The 19,884-nt window shown below is 45.0% G+C and overlaps 1 protein-coding gene across 1 annotated transcript; it reads right to left on the bottom strand.

Moving 5' to 3' along the window:
• Positions 1-1,331: 1,331 nt before the first annotated feature.
• neu4 (sialidase 4) lies at positions 1,332-18,435 on the bottom strand. The gene is made up of 2 exons (XM_078202954.1): positions 18,235-18,435; positions 1,332-2,456 (listed from the first exon to the last, which is right to left on the bottom strand). The coding sequence occupies exons 1-2, from the start codon at positions 18,433-18,435 to the stop codon at positions 1,332-1,334; spliced, it is 1,326 nt and encodes a 441-aa protein (XP_078059080.1).
• Positions 18,436-19,884: the final 1,449 nt, after the last annotated feature.

Genomic DNA, 19,884 nt, shown 5'->3' with positions numbered 1-19,884 from the left:
GACCTTATAGAGGTCTATAAAATAATGAGGGGCATAGACAAGGTAGATAGTCAATATCTTTTCCCAAAGGTAGGGGAGTCTAAAACTAGGAGGGCATAGGTTTAAAGGCGAGAGGGGAGAGATACAAAAGTGTCCAGAGGGGCAATTTTTCACAGAGGGTGGAGAGTGTTTGGAACAAGGTGCCAGAGGTAGTAGTAGAGGCGGGTACAATTTTTTTTAAAAAGCATTTAGTTACATGGGTACGATGGGTATAGAGAGATATGGGCCAAATGCAGGCAATTGGGATTAGTTTAGGGGATTTTTAAAAAAATAAGGGTGGCATGGACAAGTTGGGCCGAAGGGCCTGTTTCCATGCTGTAAACCTCTATGACTCTAATCTCTGATGGAGGGTTACCTAGACTCAAAACGTTGGCTCTGTACTCCCTACAGATACAGTCAGATCTGCCGAGACTTTCCAGCATTTCCTGATTTTGTTTGCCATAGAATCTCTTAGAAATCATAGAAACCCTACAGTGCAGAAGGAGGCCATTCGGCCCATCGAGTCTGCACCGACCACAATCCCGCCCAGGCCCTACCCCCACATATTTACCCGCTAATCCCTCTAACCTACACATCCCAGGACTCTAAGGGGCAATTTTTAACCTGGCCAATAAACCTAACCCACACATCTTTGGACTGTGGGAGGAAACCGGAGCACCCGGAGGAAACCCACGCAGACACGAGGAGAATGTGCAAACTCCACACAGACAGTGACCCGAGCCGGGAATCGAACCTGGAACCCTGGAGCTGTGAAGCAGCAGTGCTAACCACTGTGCTACCGTGCCGCTCTTCTAGGATGAAGTCCCAGAGGAGAAAAATGGTAACCAATCAGGCAATCTTTAGCACCTGTGTGTAAATTATAACATCCCTCGGCACTTACTCCAGTGGTATAAAAAGGTGCCAGTTAAACATTGCTTGCATTTCATTCTTGGGATGTGGGTGTCGTGGGCATTATTGCCCTCGGGAAGGCAAGGATGAGCTGCCTTCTTGAACGACTGCAGTCGTAGGTGCACCCACAATTCTCCTGAATATGCGAGTTTTATTATAAAATATACCAGTGTTTTGTTTCATTTTAAAAAGCCAACATTTAACCAGGTAGACCAAGTTTGCATCAATTCAAACTCTGGTGTCACTCAGATCCACCAAACCACATCCCTTAGACAAATAAATGAAAGTCACAGGATTTGCTATAAAGTCATTTTATTTTGCTTGAGCAACTAAAATCATTCCTTCTGAATTTGCACCAGCTAATTAAGTGAACCCATTTTAACCATCCACCATTTACCCCGAACTCATGTAATGGGACAGCAGACAGAACTGGTCGTGGTGCTGAACTCCACCTGGGATTGTGTGGGCAAGTGTGGAATATTGTGCAGTAACTCACGCATTGTAAACAGGCTAAACGCTATTTTCTCATGTGCCGATTTGAATCCACATTCATAAAGGCAGGCAAACGCCACTGCTGGGAGTTGAGCCTCATGAACTTTGGTGGAGGCCAACTCTATAAATGCCAGGTCCGAGTAAGCACTGGGTCCTTCATGGATAATCCAGGGCTCCGTCCAGCTGCTGGGGTCCTGCGGGAACGTACTGAGATAAACTCCGAGGTGGAGCCGTGACGCTGGACTTGTTGGGTGAGAGTAGAGGACCCAAGTTGGAGTCCGGAAGTCGAAACTCAAGCGTTTATGCGGAGGGTGTGCTAGCTGCTGGTTTGCAGAGTGGAAGCCATGCTTGACTGATAGCTCTTCACACCATGGGATCATGGGGGCTGGAAAACCAATGACACTTCCATGGCATCCCCGGGGTGGTTCCACCAGCTTTGGAATGAACTGCCCGTCCTGGAAGACAGCACCACCATCTGCGCTGAGTGCCTGAGCTCTGAAATTCAATGGTGTCCTGGCATTACAGTACAGGACATTGTGGCCACCCTCCCCATCCACCGAAACCACCTGGCACTCCACAGTCTCCAGGTTGTCGATGAAGTTTCCAAACTTCCAGACCTTGCCATGGTCATCACTGTAGAAAGTGAAGGAATGAGGGCTACACCTGCAGATTCTTCCAAAACATTCCTTCGAGTCAATGCGATAGGCATATGCCGGGATAACAAGTCTCCCAGACTTGAGCTGGATCCCATGCCCCGGGCCCAAAGCGAAGGTTGCCCATTCTTCAATGGAGCAGCCAATGGTGGGGTTAGTCAGGTCAATCAGGGCACTCCAGCTCTGGCCCTGGTCAGTGCTGCTCACACAGCAGAGGCGAGTCACATTGTTGCCCGTAATAAGTTGATACGTTTCTGTGGTGCGCCCCAGGATTGCAATGAAGAGAAGGAAGAGTGTGTTGGTGGAATGATCATACACAGGGCATGGGTTCATGGACCTGTGACCTTCCAGGTGGGCAGAGTGGAGAGTTTTCATATCCTCCCACTGTAAGCAAGAAAGAGAGAGAGAGGGTTAAAGTGAGAAATGGGTTTAAGCAGATGAACAGCATGGCTTTCAGATCACTCTAGCCAGCTGGAAGGTCACACTGACTCTCCCAGAATATCTGGTGGGAGGTCAGCAACAACCCCGTCTATAACATCTTCACCATTGAGGTTTTACGTCAATTCTTCACCAGTTACAATGAGAGATGAGACCCCAGCTTCCAATAAAATTTCACCTCCGTTTTTAATTAAAACCCTGGAGATGATTAGATAAAGCAAATGCAGAAATTCAGAGGCAACCATTTCATGACTTTAACAAATCTCTAACTGTGGCCTTCATCCTTCAATATTCTACACACCTTTTCAAACTTTTTAAAAATTAATTTACCTTTATTTCTCTCTCCCACCTCGCCCTCCGTGGGGTCATTGTGACAACTGCAAACATTCTCACACGAAACAGAGCTGTCAACCCATAACTTCTGCATTCCCCCCAACCAAAGCCTGAGTACCCCTCCCCCAACCCATATTTCCCCCTCCTCAGTCACCAACCCAAATGTTCACCACTTCTCTTTCCCATCCACCTATTGTCATATTTCCCACTGTCAAACTGACAAATGTTAAATGATTAAACTGTGGTCAAGTCACAAAATTTTTTGTAATTTATTCTTCACATGTTTTAATCGTTACATTTCTCTGCAGTAAACGTGCTCAGTACAACATTCAGCTCTTAAGGAAGGTGATCTGGAAGCTCCGCAAGTTGACTAGGCCTCCCAGTATTAGCCATTACCATTTAGGTTTACCATTCCAGTGCACCTTTAGCATGCCAAGGATCTCTGTCGGAAACTAAAAGCTGGAAATGTCATCTCATCAGCTTAGTGCTCCTTCTCAATTGCTCACCAAATATGTAATGTGGGAACTAGTACAGGCAAGATGCAGGGGGTACAAACACACTGGCTTGTGTCATTTTGACCTTGGTAATGTGAATATTACAAAATGGCTTCAACATTCAAGACTCAGGACAAAGAGAAAAAACACAAAGGCAAAACACATTGACAGGATCGTTGCAATATTTACAGCAATATGTGGATATGAAAGAGGGACAAATTGAATGAATCGTAGGCACAAATTCAACTTGGGTTGTATGATGGTAGACATGACTGATATGGTTGCGAGACAGTCAGGACAACAAGTAAAACTCACTGCGTTACGTGATCTACAAAGGGGAAGAGCGTAGAACAGCCTGAGTGATGAAGGATGAAATCATCTAAATGAGATTATAATGGGAGATCAACAAGCAGTGGAAACTTTATAAATACAAGCATGTCACAAACACTTTTTAATTGGGGGTTTTTAACATTCATTTGGTTGGAACAAGGAAAAGTTTTCTGCAACACAAAATGTCCTAGAACCAATATTTTGGTCTCATGACATTAACAGTATAACGCATGGGAACATTTATCAAATAGTGATAATATAATGGATTTCAACAAATGTTTGAAAGGGAGAAATGCAGAGTAACTAATATTCGAACTTTACATAGAAAATAGGAGGCGGTGGCCATTCGGCCCTTCGTGAGCATTATGATCATGGCTGATCATCCAATTCAATAACCTGATCTCACCTCCCCCACCCCCCTCCCTCTCCCCCCTCCCATATCCTTTGATCTTCTTCACCCCAAAATATTGCATAGATTCCAGTGCAATGGGACAGAGACCCCACAATAAACTGAGCAAATCTGTTAATGGGTAAAATGGTAGACGATCAATGGGAAGTGTTCCATAAACATTTGATTCGAGACCAAACCGGTTAATACCCCTTATGGAGCAAAAATAACAAAATGGATGACTAAAGCAGCAAAGGTACATGTACACAGGTCATTTAAGTGTCATAAACTGGTTTGGAAAATAATCAAAATAGATTAATGGAATGTTAACCTTTTGATCCGATCTGACACAAAAAATCTCAGCAGAGAGAACAGAGCTAATGTTTCACATCTGGATGACTCTTGGTCAGAGCTAAAGAGAACTGGAAACAGTGTCATGATTATGCCGGCACGTTCATAGCCACCAGCATTTCAAAAGGTATTTCATAGGATGGGAATCCCAATAATGAGATGAACAGTTGTAGATAAGACCAAATCATTCTGCTAATAGGAAACACTTTGGGTAGATGATTGCAACATTCAGGGAAGACATGCGCATGTTAATCTTTTAGAACTAACAGAAGATGAGGGGACAATCAGCCAAATATCCAGAGAGACTCTTCAAAGGGAAACAATGGTGCGATTGGGAATCTTTTCTTGGAAGCAGGAGGCAGATTCCATCTAGCAGTCTGTAAGCTGGCTCTAGCTAACAAACCAGAAGCAAGATTGCAGAAACTTTTGTGCAGACAGTTAAAACCATGTCTTCACTGAATCAAGGAGACATTCTCCAGAGTAACAAGTCAATCATATGCAGTGTGGTCACTATAGGCTGGCCTTTACTTATGGGTCTACCGAATTAGATTTGTTTGGGTAGCGGGAAGTTCTGAGTTCAGATCTTGTAAACATACTTTGGCTCAAAAAAGGTAATTCCCCCTTAACCTGTGTGGGTGTGTAATACAACTGTCTTAGATCATCATGGTTCTGTTCAAGTATATATATGCCATTTCTTTATTGAAATTAATAGTCTTTAATAAGTATTATACTACGACTGGGCTTCAAATGTGGCTCCTGACACCATTCCTGTAAAGAAAACTATGCGCCACCACGAATCAGTGTCCCAGGTTGGGACACCCGCACAGATAACAATCAGCCGAGTATCACCCCAGAAAATCGGGGGTTCATAGAACATAGAACATAGAACATTACAGCACAGAACAGGCCCTTCGGCCCACGATGTTGTGCCGACCTTCATCTGAAACCAAGATCAAGCTATCCCACTCCCTACCATCCTGGTGTGCTCCATGTGCCTATCCAATAACCGCTTAAATGTTCCTAAAGTGTCTGACTCCACTATCACTGCAGGCAGTCCATTCCACACCCCAACCACTCTCTGCGTGAAGAACCTACCTCTGATATCCTTCCTATATCTCCCACCATGAACCCTATAGTTATGCCCCCTTGTAATAGCTCCATCCACCCGAGGAAATAGTCTTTGAACGTTCACTCGATCTATCCCCTTCATCATTTTATAAACCTCTATTAAGTCTCCCCTCAATCTCCTCCGCTCCAGAGAGAACAGCCCCAGCTCCCTCAACCTTTCCTCATAAGACCGACACTCCAAACCAGGCAGCATCCTGGTAAATCTCATTTGCACTCTTTCCAGCGCTTCCACATCCTTCTTATAGTGAGGTGACCAGAACTGCACGCAATACTCCAAATGCGGTCTCACCAAGGTCCCGTACAGTTGTAGCATAACCCCACGGCTCTTAAACTCCAACCCCCTGTTAATAAAAGCTAACACACTATATGCCTTCTTCACAGCTCTATCCACTTGAGTGGCAACCTTTAGAGATCTGTGGATATGGACCCCAAGATATCTCTGTTCCTCCACAGTCTTCAGAACCCTACCTTTGACCCTGTAATCCACATTTAAATTAGTCCTACCAAAATGAATCACCTCACATTTATCAGGGTTAAACTCCATTTGCCATTTTTCAGCCCAGCTTTGCATCCTATCTATGTCTCTTTGCAGCCTACAACAGCCCTCCACCTCATCCACTACTCCACCAATCTTGGTGTCATCAGCAAATTTACTGATCCACCCTTCAGCCCCCTCCTCTAAGTCATTAATAAAAATCACAAAGAGCAGAGGACCAAGCACCGATCCCTGCGGCACTCCGCTAACAACCTGCCTCCAGTCCGAAAATTTTCCATCCACCACCACCCTCTGTCTTCGATCAGATAGCCAGTTACCTATCCAATCGGCCAACTTTCCCTCTATCCCACACCTCCTTACTTTCATCATAAGCCGACCATGGGGGACCTTATCAAACGCCTTACTAAAATCCATGTATATGACATCAACCGCCCTACCTTCATCAACACACCTAGTTACCTCCTCAAAAAATTCTATCAAATTTGTGAGGCACGATTTGCCTTTCACAAATCCGTGCTGACTATCCCGGATTAATCCGCATCTTTCTAAATGGTCGTAAATCCCATCCCTAAGGACCTTTTCCATCAATTTACCAACCACCGAAGTCAGACTAACCGGTCTATAATTACCAGGGTCATTTCTATTCCCTTTCTTAAACAGAGGAACAACATTCGCCACTCTCCAGTCCTCTGGCACCAACCCCGTGGACAGCGAGGACCCAAAGATCAAAGCCAAAGGCTCTGCAATCTCATCCCTCGCCTCCCAAAGAATCCTAGGATACATTTCATCAGGCCCAGGGGACTTATCGACCTTCAGTTTATTCAAAACTGCCAATACATCCTCCCTCCGAACATCTATTTCCTCCAGCCTATTAGCCTGTAACACCTTCTCTTCCTGAAAAACATGGCCCCTCTCCTTGGTGAACACTGAAGAAAAGTATTCATTCATCACCTTGCCTATCTCTACTGATTCCATACACAATTTCCCACCACTGTCCTTGACCGGCCCTAACCTCACCCTGGTCATTCTTTTATTCCTCACATAAGAGTAAAAAGCCTTGGGGTTTTCCTTGATCCGACCCGCCAAGGACTTCTCATGTCCCCTCCTAGCTCTCCTCAGCCCCTTTTTCAGCTCATTCCTTGCTAACTTGTAACCCTCAATCGAGCCATCTGAACCTTGTTTCCTCATCCCTACATAAGCTTCCCTCTTCCTTTTCACAAGACATTCCACCTCTTTTGTGAACCACGGTTCCCTCACTCGGCCATTTCCTCCCTGCCTGACAGGGACATACCTATCAAGGACACCCAGTATTTGTTCCTTGAAAAAGTTCCACTTTTCATCAGTGCCTTTCCCTGACAGTTTCTGTTCCCATCTTATGCCCCCTAATTCTTGCCTAATCGCATCATAATTACCTCTCCCCCAATTGTAAGCCTTGCCCTGCCGTCCGGCCCTATCCCTCTCCATTGCAATAACAAAAGACACCGAATTGTGGTCACTATCTCCAAAGTTCTCTCCCACAACCAAATCTAACACTTGGCCCGGTTCATTTCCCAGTACCAAATCCAATGTGGCCTCACCCCTTGTCGGCCTATCCACATATTGTGTCAGGAAACCCTCCTGCACACACTGCAGGAGTCCAGAATTCTAAAAGCCTTAAATTCCTTGGGTGTAGGGGATTTTTGACTTTGAACCTAACAATAGTAAAGACATGTGCAACCGAGGGGCACATGTTATTTTAAAAAAGGTGGCTGCACAATGGCTCTGGAGGAATTTCAGTCTTACCTGGAAGTAGACAATGTAACCGTAGCAACTAAATTGATGGAATTGGCAAATAAATTGGACATGTCTATCTAGAAGGACAAAGATGGCTTAGATAATTGAAAAATTTGGCAGCGCATTTAAGCCTACAAGAGGGGTAGCCAGATCCAGTATTTCGAGAATGGAAGAAATTGAACTAGCTAAGCTTCAAGTAGAAAGAGACTTAGCAATTAAAGAACCTAGAGATGCAGAAGAGAGAGAGGAAAAGAGAGGGAAAGAGAAGAGGAGCCAAAGGCAATTGAAAGTGCAAAGGGCAAGGGCCAAATTGCAGCAGGCACAGAGCTGAATGAAGAAGAAAGTGGTTCTAGACAGGAAACCAGTGGGGAAATGTTTTAATATGTACATGGTCTCCCAAAATTCAATGAAAAACAAGCGGAGACTTTTTTTGTGCTTTTGAAAAATAACTAGACAGCCGAGATGTCCCCTAGGTATTTGGATCCTGCTTGTACAGCAAAATTTGTAGGTAGGGCTAGTGTGATATAAGCATCTCCTGAGGCAGGTTTAGAGATCCAGACAGATGCACATTAAATTCAAAGGGTTAAACAAGTCATTTTGATAAATGGATACGATCACTGAAAATAGACATAAGTTATGAAGAACTTAGAGATAATTCTGCTGGAGAAATTTAAAGGCTCATTGCCTACCTTGATTAGAACACATGTTGAGGAACAAAAGGTTAGAACGGGCAGACAAGCTGCAGAGCTTGCCGACAAGCACGAGTTGGTTTATAGACCAAAGCTTTTCTTCAGACCCACCTTTAAATCAGAGAAAGATAGAAACTGGGAAAGTGTGGGAGAGGACAGGCAACAGAGAGGGAGTGAACAAAGAACAAAGAACAATACAGCACAGGAACAGGCCCTTCGGCCCTCCAAGCCCGCGCCGCTCCCCGGTCCAGGATTGAATCCTGAATCCAGGATCCCCACCCAATTTTCCAGCCTATCTACATACCAATATCCTATCCACCGAGCTGTCCCTCACAGCTACGATGCTTTGTTCATTACAACCTATTAACTCACCCCCACCCCCCCATTCCAGACCATGTGATCTCCAGGGAGAGGCGAAAACCCAGAGTGAAAAACCCCAGGGCCAATATGGGGAAAAAAAAATCTGGGAAATTCCTCTCCGACCCCCTGAGGCGATCGAAACGAGTCCAGGAGATCACAATGGCCCCGATCGGAAAATGCTTCCCAACCCTAGTCATTTCCACTTCCACGAACACCATATGAATCCCCTGCCCCCGAGACAGGTTCCCAACTATCCGCAGTCTCGCTCTGTACTGGCACCAGCAAGATGATCGTAGAATGAAGCCTTGAAACGAGAAACCAGGAACAATTAGCCCGCGCCGCTCCCTGGTCCAAACTAGATCACTCTTTTGTATCCCTCCATTCCCACTCCGTTCATATAGCTGTCTAGATAAGTCTTAAACGTTCCCAGTGTGTCCGCCTCCACCACCTTGCCCGGCAACACATTCCAGGCCCCCACGACCCTCTGTGTGAAATATGTCCTTCTGATATCTGTGTTAAACCTCCCCCCCTTCACCTTGAACCTATGACCCCTCGTGAACGTCACCACCGACCCGGGGAAAAGCTTCCCACCGTTCACCCTATCTATGCCTTTCATAATTTTATACACCTCTATTAAGTCTCCCCTCATCCTCCGTCTTTCCAAGGAGAACAACCTCAGTTTCCCCAATCTCTCGTCATAACCAAGCCCCTCCATACCAGGCAACATCCTGGTAAACCTCCTCTGTACTCTCTCCAAAGCCTCCACGTCCTTCTGGTAGTGTGGCGACCAGAACTGGACGCAGTATTCCAAATGCGGCCGAACCAACGTTCTATACATCTGCAACATCAGACCCCAACTCTTATACTCTATGCCCCGTCCTATAAAGGCAAGCATGCCATATGCCTTCTTCACCACCTTCTCCACCTGTGACGTCACCTTCAAAGATCTGTGGACTTGCACACCCAGGTCCCTCTGCGTCTCTACACCCTTTATGGTTCTTCCATTTATCGTGTAGCTCCTCCCTACATTATTCCCACCAAAATGCATCACTTCGCATTTATCAGGATTGAACTCCATCTGCCATTTCCTTGCCCAAATTTCCAGCCTATCTATATCCTTCTGTAGCCTCTGACAATGTTCCTCACTATCTGCAAGTCCTGCCAGTTTTGTGTCGTCCGCAAACTTACTGATCACCCCAGTTACTCCTTCTTCCAGATCATTTATATAAATCACAAACAGCAGAGGTCCCAATACAGAGCCCTGCGGTACACCACTAGTCACAGGCCTCCAGCCGGAAAAAGACCCTTCCACTACCACCCTCTGTCTTCTATGACCAAGCCAGTTCTCCACCCATCTAGCCACCTCCCCCTTTATCCCATGGGATCCAACCTTTTTCACTAGCCTACCATGAGGGACTTTGTCAAACGCTTTACTAAAGTCCATATAGACAACATCCACGGCCCTTCCTTCGTCAACCATTTTGGTCACTTCTTCAAAAAACACCACCAGGTTCGTGAGGCATGACCTCCCTCTCACAAAACCATGTTGACTATCGTTAATGAGTTTATTCCTTTCTAAATGCGCATACATCCTATCTTTAAGAATCTTCTCCAACAACTTCCCCACCACGGACGTCAAGCTCACCGGCCTATAATTACCCGGGTTATCCTTCCTACCCTTCTTAAATAACGGGACCACATTGGCTATCCTCCAATCCTCTGGGACCTCACCTGTGTCCAGTGACGAGACAAAGATTTGCGTCAGAGGCCCAACTATTTCACCTCTCGTCTCCCTGAGCAGCCTTGGATAGATTCCATCAGGCCCTGGGGATTTGTCAGTCTTTATATTCTCTAACAAACCTAACACTTCCTCCTTTGTAATGGAGATTTTCTCCAACGGTTCAACACTCCCCTCCGAGACACTCCCAGTCAACACATCCCTCTCCTTAGTGAATACCGACGCAAAGTATTCATTTAGGATCTCCCCTACCTCTTTGGGCTCCAAGCAGAAGTCCCCACTTTTGTCCCGGAGAGGTCCGATTTTTTCCCTTACAACCCTTTTGTTCCTAACGTATGAATAAAATGCCTTGGGATTCTCCTTAATCCTGTCTGCCAAGAACATTTCGTGACCCCTTTTTGCTCTTCTAATTCCCCGTTTGAGTATTTTCCTACTTTCATTATACTCCTCCAGAGCTCCCTCCGTTTTTAGCTGCTTGGACCTAACATACGCCTCTCTTTTCCTTTTGACCAGTCCCTCAATTTCCCTGGTTATCCACGGTTCTCTAATCCTACCCTTCCTATCCTTCTTTTTTACAGGCACATGCTTGTCCTGTAGCCCTAACAACCGTTCCTTAAAAGACTGCCACATACCAGATGTGGATTTACCCTCAAACAGCCTCTCCCAATCAAGAGCTGCCAATTTCTGCCTGATCCCAATAAAGTTAGCCTTCCCCCAATCCAACACCTTACCCTTGGGACACCACTCATCCTTTTCCATCACTATCCTAAAGCTAACAGAATTGTGGTCACTATTTGCCACATGTTCCCCGACCAAAACTTTGAAGACCTGACCGGGTTCATTCCCCAGCACCAGGTCCAGTATAGCCCCCTCTCTAGTTGGGCTGTCCACATATTGTTCCAACGAACCCTCCTGTACACATTTTACAAATGCCTCACCATCCAGAGTCCCTGCCCTCAGCGATTTCCAGTCTATACCAGGGAAATTGAAGTCTCCCACTACAACAACCCTATATTTCCTGCACCTATCCAGTATCTCCTGACATATCCATTCTTCCACTTCCCTTGGGCTGTTGGGGGGCCTGTAGTACACCCCCAACATAGTGACTGCGCCTTTCCTGTTTCTAAGCTCCACCCAGAGTGACTCGCTACACGACTCCTCCGAATTGTCCTCCCTCTGCACCGCTGTAATATGCTCTCCAACCAATACCGCTACTCCCCCACCTCTTTTGGCCCCTCCTCTGTCTCGCCTAAAACACTTGTACCCTGGAATATTCAGCTGCCAGTCCTGTCCCTCTTTCAACCAAGTCTCCGTCACCGCAACCACATCCAAATTCCTCGTGCGCATTAAGGCCCCAAGTTCGTCTGTTTTACCTGCTACGCTCCTTGCATTGAAGTATAAGCACTCCAGACCCCCAGGCTCAGTGAGGTCGTCCTCCCCCAGAGTGCTCTTCTTCTTTGCCAGCCTTGTCCCAGCCCCAAGCTCGTCCCCAGCCACCACACTTATAGACCTAATAGTTTGATCCCCACCCCCCTGCCACACTAGTTTAAACCCCCCCGAACTGCATTAGCAAAGCTCCCAGCCAGGATATTTGTGCCCTTCCAACTTAGTTGTGACCCCTCCCTCTTGTACAGGTGCCATCCTCTCCTGAAAACCTCCCATTGGTCTATGAAAATAAAGCCCTCCCTCCTGGACCAGTCCTTTAGCCAGGCATTCATTTGAACCAACTCCCTATTCTTATCCTCACTGGCACGAGGCATTGGGAGCAGCCCAGAGATGGCCACCCTAGTGACCCTACTTTTTAACCTATTTCCCAACTCCCTGAATTGCTCCCTTAGGACCCCCCTACTCTTCCTATCTACGTCATTTCCACCAATGTGTATAATGACATCCGTTTCTTTATCTTCCCCTTTTAAAATGCCTCCTATCCGCTCGGAGACATCCGTGACCCCAGCACCAGGTAGGCAGACTACCATCCTGGAGTCCCGTTCGCCCCCACAGAATCGCCTGTCTGTCCCTCTAACTGACGCATCCCCCACCACTATCGCTCTCCTAACCCCTCTCTTCCCTTTCCGGGCCACAGAGCCTGACTGTGTGCCAGTGACCTGGTCACTGTGTCTTACCCCTGGAGAGGCACACTCCTCCACACTATCTAAAACAATGTACCTGTTTTGGAGTGGGACAACCACAGGTGACCCTTCTTCTAACTGTCCACTCCCCTCCCCTCTCACACCTGTCACCAAGCCCTTCCTATTTTGAGACACCTCTGGAGACCTATGGAGTGGTATGAATCTTCAAGGATGCTTCCTCTCAAAATAAACCCAAGTCTGTTGGAAGGGTGAGAGATAAGAGAGTCAGATATTGACATTGCAATAAACTGGGCCACACCAGAGCAGTATGCTGGAGATTAGAGTCATTCCATTGAGGTTATCAATCGTACAAAGGGATCTTAAAAACTGGGGAATCAGAAAAGCCAATTGCATTGATACAACAAGTGCAAGGGCAGACAAAAAGGGTGACAAGGTGTGCACTACTTGCACAGGGACAGAAGATGGTGGATGTATTCATAAAATATTGGGCGTGATCTTACTGCCCATTCACACCATGCTCCTGCTACAGTAAAGACAGATTTTGGTGACAAGTCAAATCTCTGTTCGCTGCAGCGGGATGGGAAAATCCTGCTGGCGAGTGGTCAGAAAATTCTGGCCTTTGTGCGCAATGGTAAAATATTTCCATGTGGGCAGGATGAATTGGGAAAGGATATTAAAATATTATGAGATGCAGGTGTGAGTCAACCCCCAATATTATAGGATAGAGATATTTGTTGCCCAGAAGAGATGTTGCAAGAGAGGGTGTTAATTTGCAGCATTCACGGAGAAACAAAAGAAATACCTTTAATAAAGAAAGCTTAGAGAGTAGCTTGGAAACAGGGGAAGTAGTGGTAGGCATGGTTCAAACCCTACCCATTGCAGGCATTCAATTCATTCTAGGGAATGATGTAGCAGGATCATAGATGGTCACGATGCCTACTGTAGTCGAACAGCTGGTAGACATTCTAGCAACAAAGTAATTACAAACAGACCATCCTGGTGTTTTTCTGGATTGCATAGTGATGCAATCACAGCCCATAAATTAAGACAAAAGAGGGAGGAGTTGCAAATCCAGGGCAAGGCCAGTGAGATCAGGTTATTTGATACCATCTGCAGCAAGCTAAATGAGAATGAGACCAATGTTTTCAATTCAGAGAGGTTGACTGAATTGCAGCAGAATGACTCAAAATTAAAATAGACCACGTACTCTGCACTGGAATCTCTCAAAGTATCCCTGAGTGTTACCATGTACAGGAGAACATAATGAGAAAACAGTGACCATCACATGTTAGCACAGAGGACAAGATGGACAGAAGTACACCATTACCATCCAAGTAGTAAAGAGATTCTGAGGATAACTCATGAGATTCCATTCGGGGGACACCTCAGAAGAAAGAAAACCCCAAGACAAAATCCAAAGAGTCTGATTGGCCTGGACTACACAAGGGTGTAGTAACGTTTTGCCAAACCTGTCACCTCTATCAGGTAATAGAAAAACCACAAACAGTAATCAAGCCCATACCTTTAATCCCTATCCCAGCATTTGAAGAACTTTTTACAAGGGTCCTAATCAACTGCATAGGGGGCATTGTCGAGAATGCAAAGCAGGAATCAATATTTGCTAATTATCATAGACACATCCACCCGATTCCCTGAAGCCATACCCTCAAGAACAATTATTGCCAGGAGAGCAGTAGATAAGTGCATCAAATTCCTTGGCTTACCAAAGGATATACAATCAGACCAGGGGTCAAATTGTGTCAGAACTATTCAAAGAGATGAGTAGCCTGGAGATCAAATAGTATAACTCATCAGCCTATTATCCTGAGTCCCAGGGTGCACTAGAGAGGTGGCACCAGACTTTGAAAACTATGATGAGGGCTTATAACCAAGACTACGCTCATGATTGGGACAAAGATTCTATTTTTATTATTTGCGATTAGGATGCTCCAAATGAATTTACCAAATTTAGTCATTTCAAACAGGCAAGAGGCCAGAGGGCCATTGAATTTAATTCATGAAAAGTTATTAAATATGAAGTCAGAGACTACATCTCAAATTTCAGGCAACGACTGAATGGAACCATTGAGGTGGCAAGAAAACATTTAACGACAGCACAGCAAAGAATGAAAGCAAAGGCTAATGGGATGGCCCAACCTCAGTTTTACAATAGGGGAGAGAGAGTGCTGTGTCAGGGGATTCTCAAATCTAGCTTTGAAAGAGAGATTCAGTGGGTGTATCATCTAGAAAGGAAATTGATCGAGGTAAACTATCTGGTACACACCCCAAATCACAAATGTGTCATGTGAACATGTTAATGAAGTATTGGAGTAGAGGAGATGAGAACAGGCAGGAGGCCTTGTTAGTAACAAAGCAGGGGGAATTAGAGGGGGCAAATTATGACATTGCCCAAATGAATTACATGGAAGTCAATGAGAAAGTACTGGAAAATTAAACCAGTTGTTAAGTCATCTCCCAGATAAGAGCTGAAGTGAACTGACAGAGTTACTGCAGTCCTATAAATGTATTTGTGGGATCAACAACACACGATATAGATGTGGGGGTCACCGTTCCAATCAAACAATATTCATAGAGGTTAAGTTCAGCTGAGTTATTACAGGTACAAAAGGAAATTGAGTATATGCTCCGAAATGATCTGATTGAATTAAGTTCTAGTGACTGGAGTTCCCTTTTGTCCTGGTGCCCAAAGTGGATGAAACCCAAAGACTATGCATGACTACAGGCGGGCGAATGCCGTAACCAAGAGGGATTCATTCCCTATACCACATTTAGAAGATTGTATAGAGTGTGTTGGACAATCAAAATTCATCATTAAAATAGACTTGTTATTGGCAAGTAACTTGCACTAAGGCAGCAAAGGAGATCTCTGTGTTTGCAACGTCACAAGGACTTTATCAATTCAAGATGATGCTGTTCGGGATGAAGAATGCACCCACAACTTTTCAGTGGCTCATTAACCAGGTGATTTGAGGATTGAGTCACTGTGCCGTACATACCAATGATTTGGTGGTATTCAGCCAGAGTTGGGAAGAACACTTGTGCCACCCAACAGAACTGTTTCACTGCTTACAACAAGCCAAATTTGGAGGTGATGGCCTAGTGGTATTATCGGTAGACTATCAATCCAGAAACTCAGCTAATGTTCTGGGGACCCGAGTTCGAATCCCGCCACGGCAGATGGGGATATTTGAATTTAGTAAAAAAAATCTGGAATTAAGAATCTACTGATGACCATGAAACTGTTGCCGATTGTCGGAAAAACCCATCTGGTTCACTAACGTCCTTCAGGGAAGGAAATCTGTCATCTTTACGTAGTCTGGCCTACATGTGATTCCAGAGCCACAGCAATATGGTTGACTCAACTGCCCTTGGGCAACTAGGGTTGAGTAATAAATGCTGGCCAGTGACGCCCATGTCCTATGAATGAATTAAAAAAAAACTTATGATGAACCTAGCAAAAAAAGTGAATTTGCTAAAGCCCAAATTTCATACCTAGGTCACATAGTGGGATATGGTCAAAGGATCCCACGCGATGCAAAAGTACAGGCCATTTGGAATTTTCCGAACCTACCAATTGAAAAGAAATTTAGATTTCTGGGCATGAGCAGATTCTATTGCAAGTTTGTTCCAAATTTAGCAGCATGGTATCACTGCTCCGAGCTCTTAAAGAAGAACAAACATTCTATCTGGATGGAGGATTGCCAAACAACATTCAAACATTTAATAACTGTGTTGATGACAAACCCAGTGTTAGCAGCACCCAACTACGATAAGCTGTTCAAACTAATGGTGGATGAGTGTAACATTGGTGTAGGAACTGTGTTACTGCAGGAAGACGAACTTGGCCTTGAGAAACCAGTGGGGTATTTTGTTAAATCATCACCAACAGAAGTATTTGACCATTAAGTGACTTTAAGCCTGGTACAACAACATTTCAAGATTTATGTTGCCAGCAACACCGCAGAGACAATTATATACACCAGTGTTTTTCAAACTAGTTTTCCGGCAACCCATTTTTCCAAAATGGCCATCCTTTACGACCAATGTCACATGGGATGTGTAATCAAATATGATCTTTCCACTTTGTGCTATTATACAGTATATTAAATATTAGGGGGTCAGTTTCAGATCCATTTTCCAATTTATTCAGGCCAGATTCTGGCATAAAGGAAATTGGTGCCAGAATTTTGCAAATTCCTCTGGTCAGCATATACATTCAAAATCAGACAACACACTCATTTACTATGCATCTACAAAAAAATTGACTGCAGTTTATGACAGATTTCTCATTTAAGATGCAGCTTTGGAATGCAGAGCAATGTGCTGCTTTTAGGTGGAAACTTAACTGGGGGCAGACACCTATTATCTCTCCACATCCCATCAATAAACCTCCCTGGTAGGTGGGATAGGCCACATCAATAACTACATTTTGCTGCATCCAATGAAGTCTGTGGTTAACGTGTTGATCATATTTTCTCTCTTACAACTACAAATTAACAAAAAAAATAAAGTCTCAATGGTTTTCCTGATTTTCAGGCGTCATCTCATTTTGAAATTGAATCAACAGCAAAATATTTTTATGCACACAGGGAAAAAATGAGTTGGATTATGAAATAATGACTACTTGTCAAACTCTCAAGTTATAGTCGGACAAGGAATCATCCAGACTCCAGGAGTGGCACAGTGGTTAGCACTGCTGCCTCAGCGACAGGGACCCAGGTTCAATTCCAGCCTTGGGTCACCGTCTGTGCAGAATTTGCATGTTCTCCCCGTGGGTTTCCTCCAGGTGTTCCAGTTTCCTTCCTTCCAAAGATGTGCGGGTTAGGTTGATTGGCTGTACTAAATTAACTCTGGTGTCAGGGGGATTAATAAACCTGTTGGACTTTAACCTGGTGTTGTTAAACTTCTTACTGTGTTTACCCCAGTCCAACGCCGGCATCTCCACGTCAGGGGGATTAGCAGGGTAAACGGGCGAGGTTACAGGAATAGGGCCTGGGTGGGATTGTGATCAGTGCAGACTCAAGGAGCTAAATAGCTCCTTCCACACTATGGATTTTATGAAACGTTCTCTCTCCACAGATACTGTCAGACCTGCTGAGATTTTGCATTTCTGTTTTTCAATGAAATGGGGGTGGGGCAGGGCATGGCAGCAGGGGCTGAATAGACGGCCAGCCATTGGTGGAGGCGTGGGATCAAGCCCCAGATGGGGTGCAATGCTTTATTTTGTCAGTTCGGATCTTGTTTCTCTCTCTTGTGGGGATCATGAATTGGAATTTGATTTTTGGAGCAAGCAAATGGAATTGGGTTTGCCTGGTCCATTCCAAGCATTGGCTTTGTAACTTTAAGGGTGGAGTAAAAAAAAATATTTTTTAAAAATCAGAATGTGTAAATGACAGAACAAAGGTGATGGGTGTTGGGTAGAGCCTGGCTCAGCTCTGCAGTTGGTGGCGTCTGTCCCTTTATCTGTCCATGGTCTGCCTGTCTCTGTCTCTCTATGTGAGTAAGTCACTGGTTCACTGAGACTCAGACTCACCTCCACATGGGTCCTGGAGACCTTCCCTCGGCGAAGCACCAGCAGATTCGCGTCAGCATCAGCCGGACTCATTCTCTCTTCAGCGAAAGCAAGGATGGTCCCTGAACCGGACAGATAGAAGAGAGCGGGGATCCGGTATGTGAGCCCCTTCTTATCCTGTTCGAATAATATGGTCTTAGCAGGGACATAGCGGGAGCTCATCTCACTGAGTCTGTACTGCTGGTGGTTGAAAGAGTAAAACTGGGGAAAGAGTGGGTAAGAGGGAGAGAGTTCACCTTGAATCAGCTGTAGATATGAGAAACCTACCAGGACAGCACTCACTCAGTTTATTACTGAACTGTAATATTCTAGCTGCTTCTAGCTGAGTAATAAACTGCTCAGTCAGAGTTTCACTGAGCGAGCACTGTGTCTGCAATCAGTAGAACAATCCACATTGTTAACCCAAATTCGCTGAGTGCCTTTATTTCAATTAAGAATCCTATTGATCCCGTGAATAGGTCCGTCCGGCCACCAATCCCAGATCTACACACACACCCAAATATACACTCACACTCCCCAATCTACACTCTCCTTTGAATAATGAACATTTGTAAAGGGTCTCAGGATTGGTTCCTGCTCCCTCTTTGAGCACTTTATACTCAACACAAATCCTAACATAGGAAGGTAAAGTCGCCATAGTCCCAGCGGACCATAGGCTGCTCTCCCCTTTGATGGGGAAGAGCTGACTGGTGCTGAATTAAACTGAGGATCACCACACCTTAGATGAGGGGCAAGGTGGAGCCTTCATGAATAACTTCAGCCAGTACGAGAATTGACCCCACGGCATTGGCGTTACTCTGCAACACTAACTGGGACAACGTAGAAATGGTAGAAAACTTCAAGTTTTTAGATGTCCAGATCACCAACAACCTGTCCTGGTCCCCCCATGCCGACACTACAGTTAAGAAAACCCACCAGTGCCTCTACTTTCTCAGAAGACTAAGGAAATTTTGGCATGTCAGCTATGGCTCTCAACAACATTTACAGATGCGCCATAGAAAGCATTCTTTCTGGTTGTATCACAGCTTGGTATGGCTCCTGCTCTGCCCAAGACCACAAGAAACTACAAAAGGTCGTGAATGTAACCCAATCCATCACTCAAACCAGCCTCCCATCCATTGACTCTGTCTACACTTCCCGCTGCCTCGGCAAAGCAGCCAGCATAATTAAGGACCCCACGCAGCCTGGACATTCTCTCTCCCACCTTCTTCGGTTGGGAAAAAGATACAAAAGTCTGAGATCACGTACCAACCGACATAAGAACAGCTTCTTCCCTGCAGCCATCTGACTTTTGAATGGACCTACCTCGCGTTAAGTTGATCTTTCTCTACAAGATCAACTATGACTAACACTACATTTTGCAATCTCTTGTTTCCTTCTCTATGAACGGTATGCTTTGCCTGTATAGCGCACAAGAAACAAAACTTTTCACTGTATACTAATATATGTGACAATAATAAATCAAATCGAATCAAAACCATCTGAGCTAAACTGACCCACCCCCTCCCCACTAATGTACAACTGGGGCTCCAGAGGTGAAATCTGACTATAATTATTTCCAATTATTGCAATGTTTCCTTATAGCTTGTGAAAAAATCATGTTCAAACCAT

Source organism: Mustelus asterias, chromosome 3 (genome assembly GCF_964213995.1).
Source record: "Mustelus asterias chromosome 3, sMusAst1.hap1.1, whole genome shotgun sequence".
Taxonomy (NCBI): domain Eukaryota; kingdom Metazoa; phylum Chordata; class Chondrichthyes; order Carcharhiniformes; family Triakidae; genus Mustelus; species Mustelus asterias.
The sequence above is the reverse complement of the archived record's forward strand: the minus strand, read 5'-3'. Positions and strand labels throughout refer to the sequence as shown.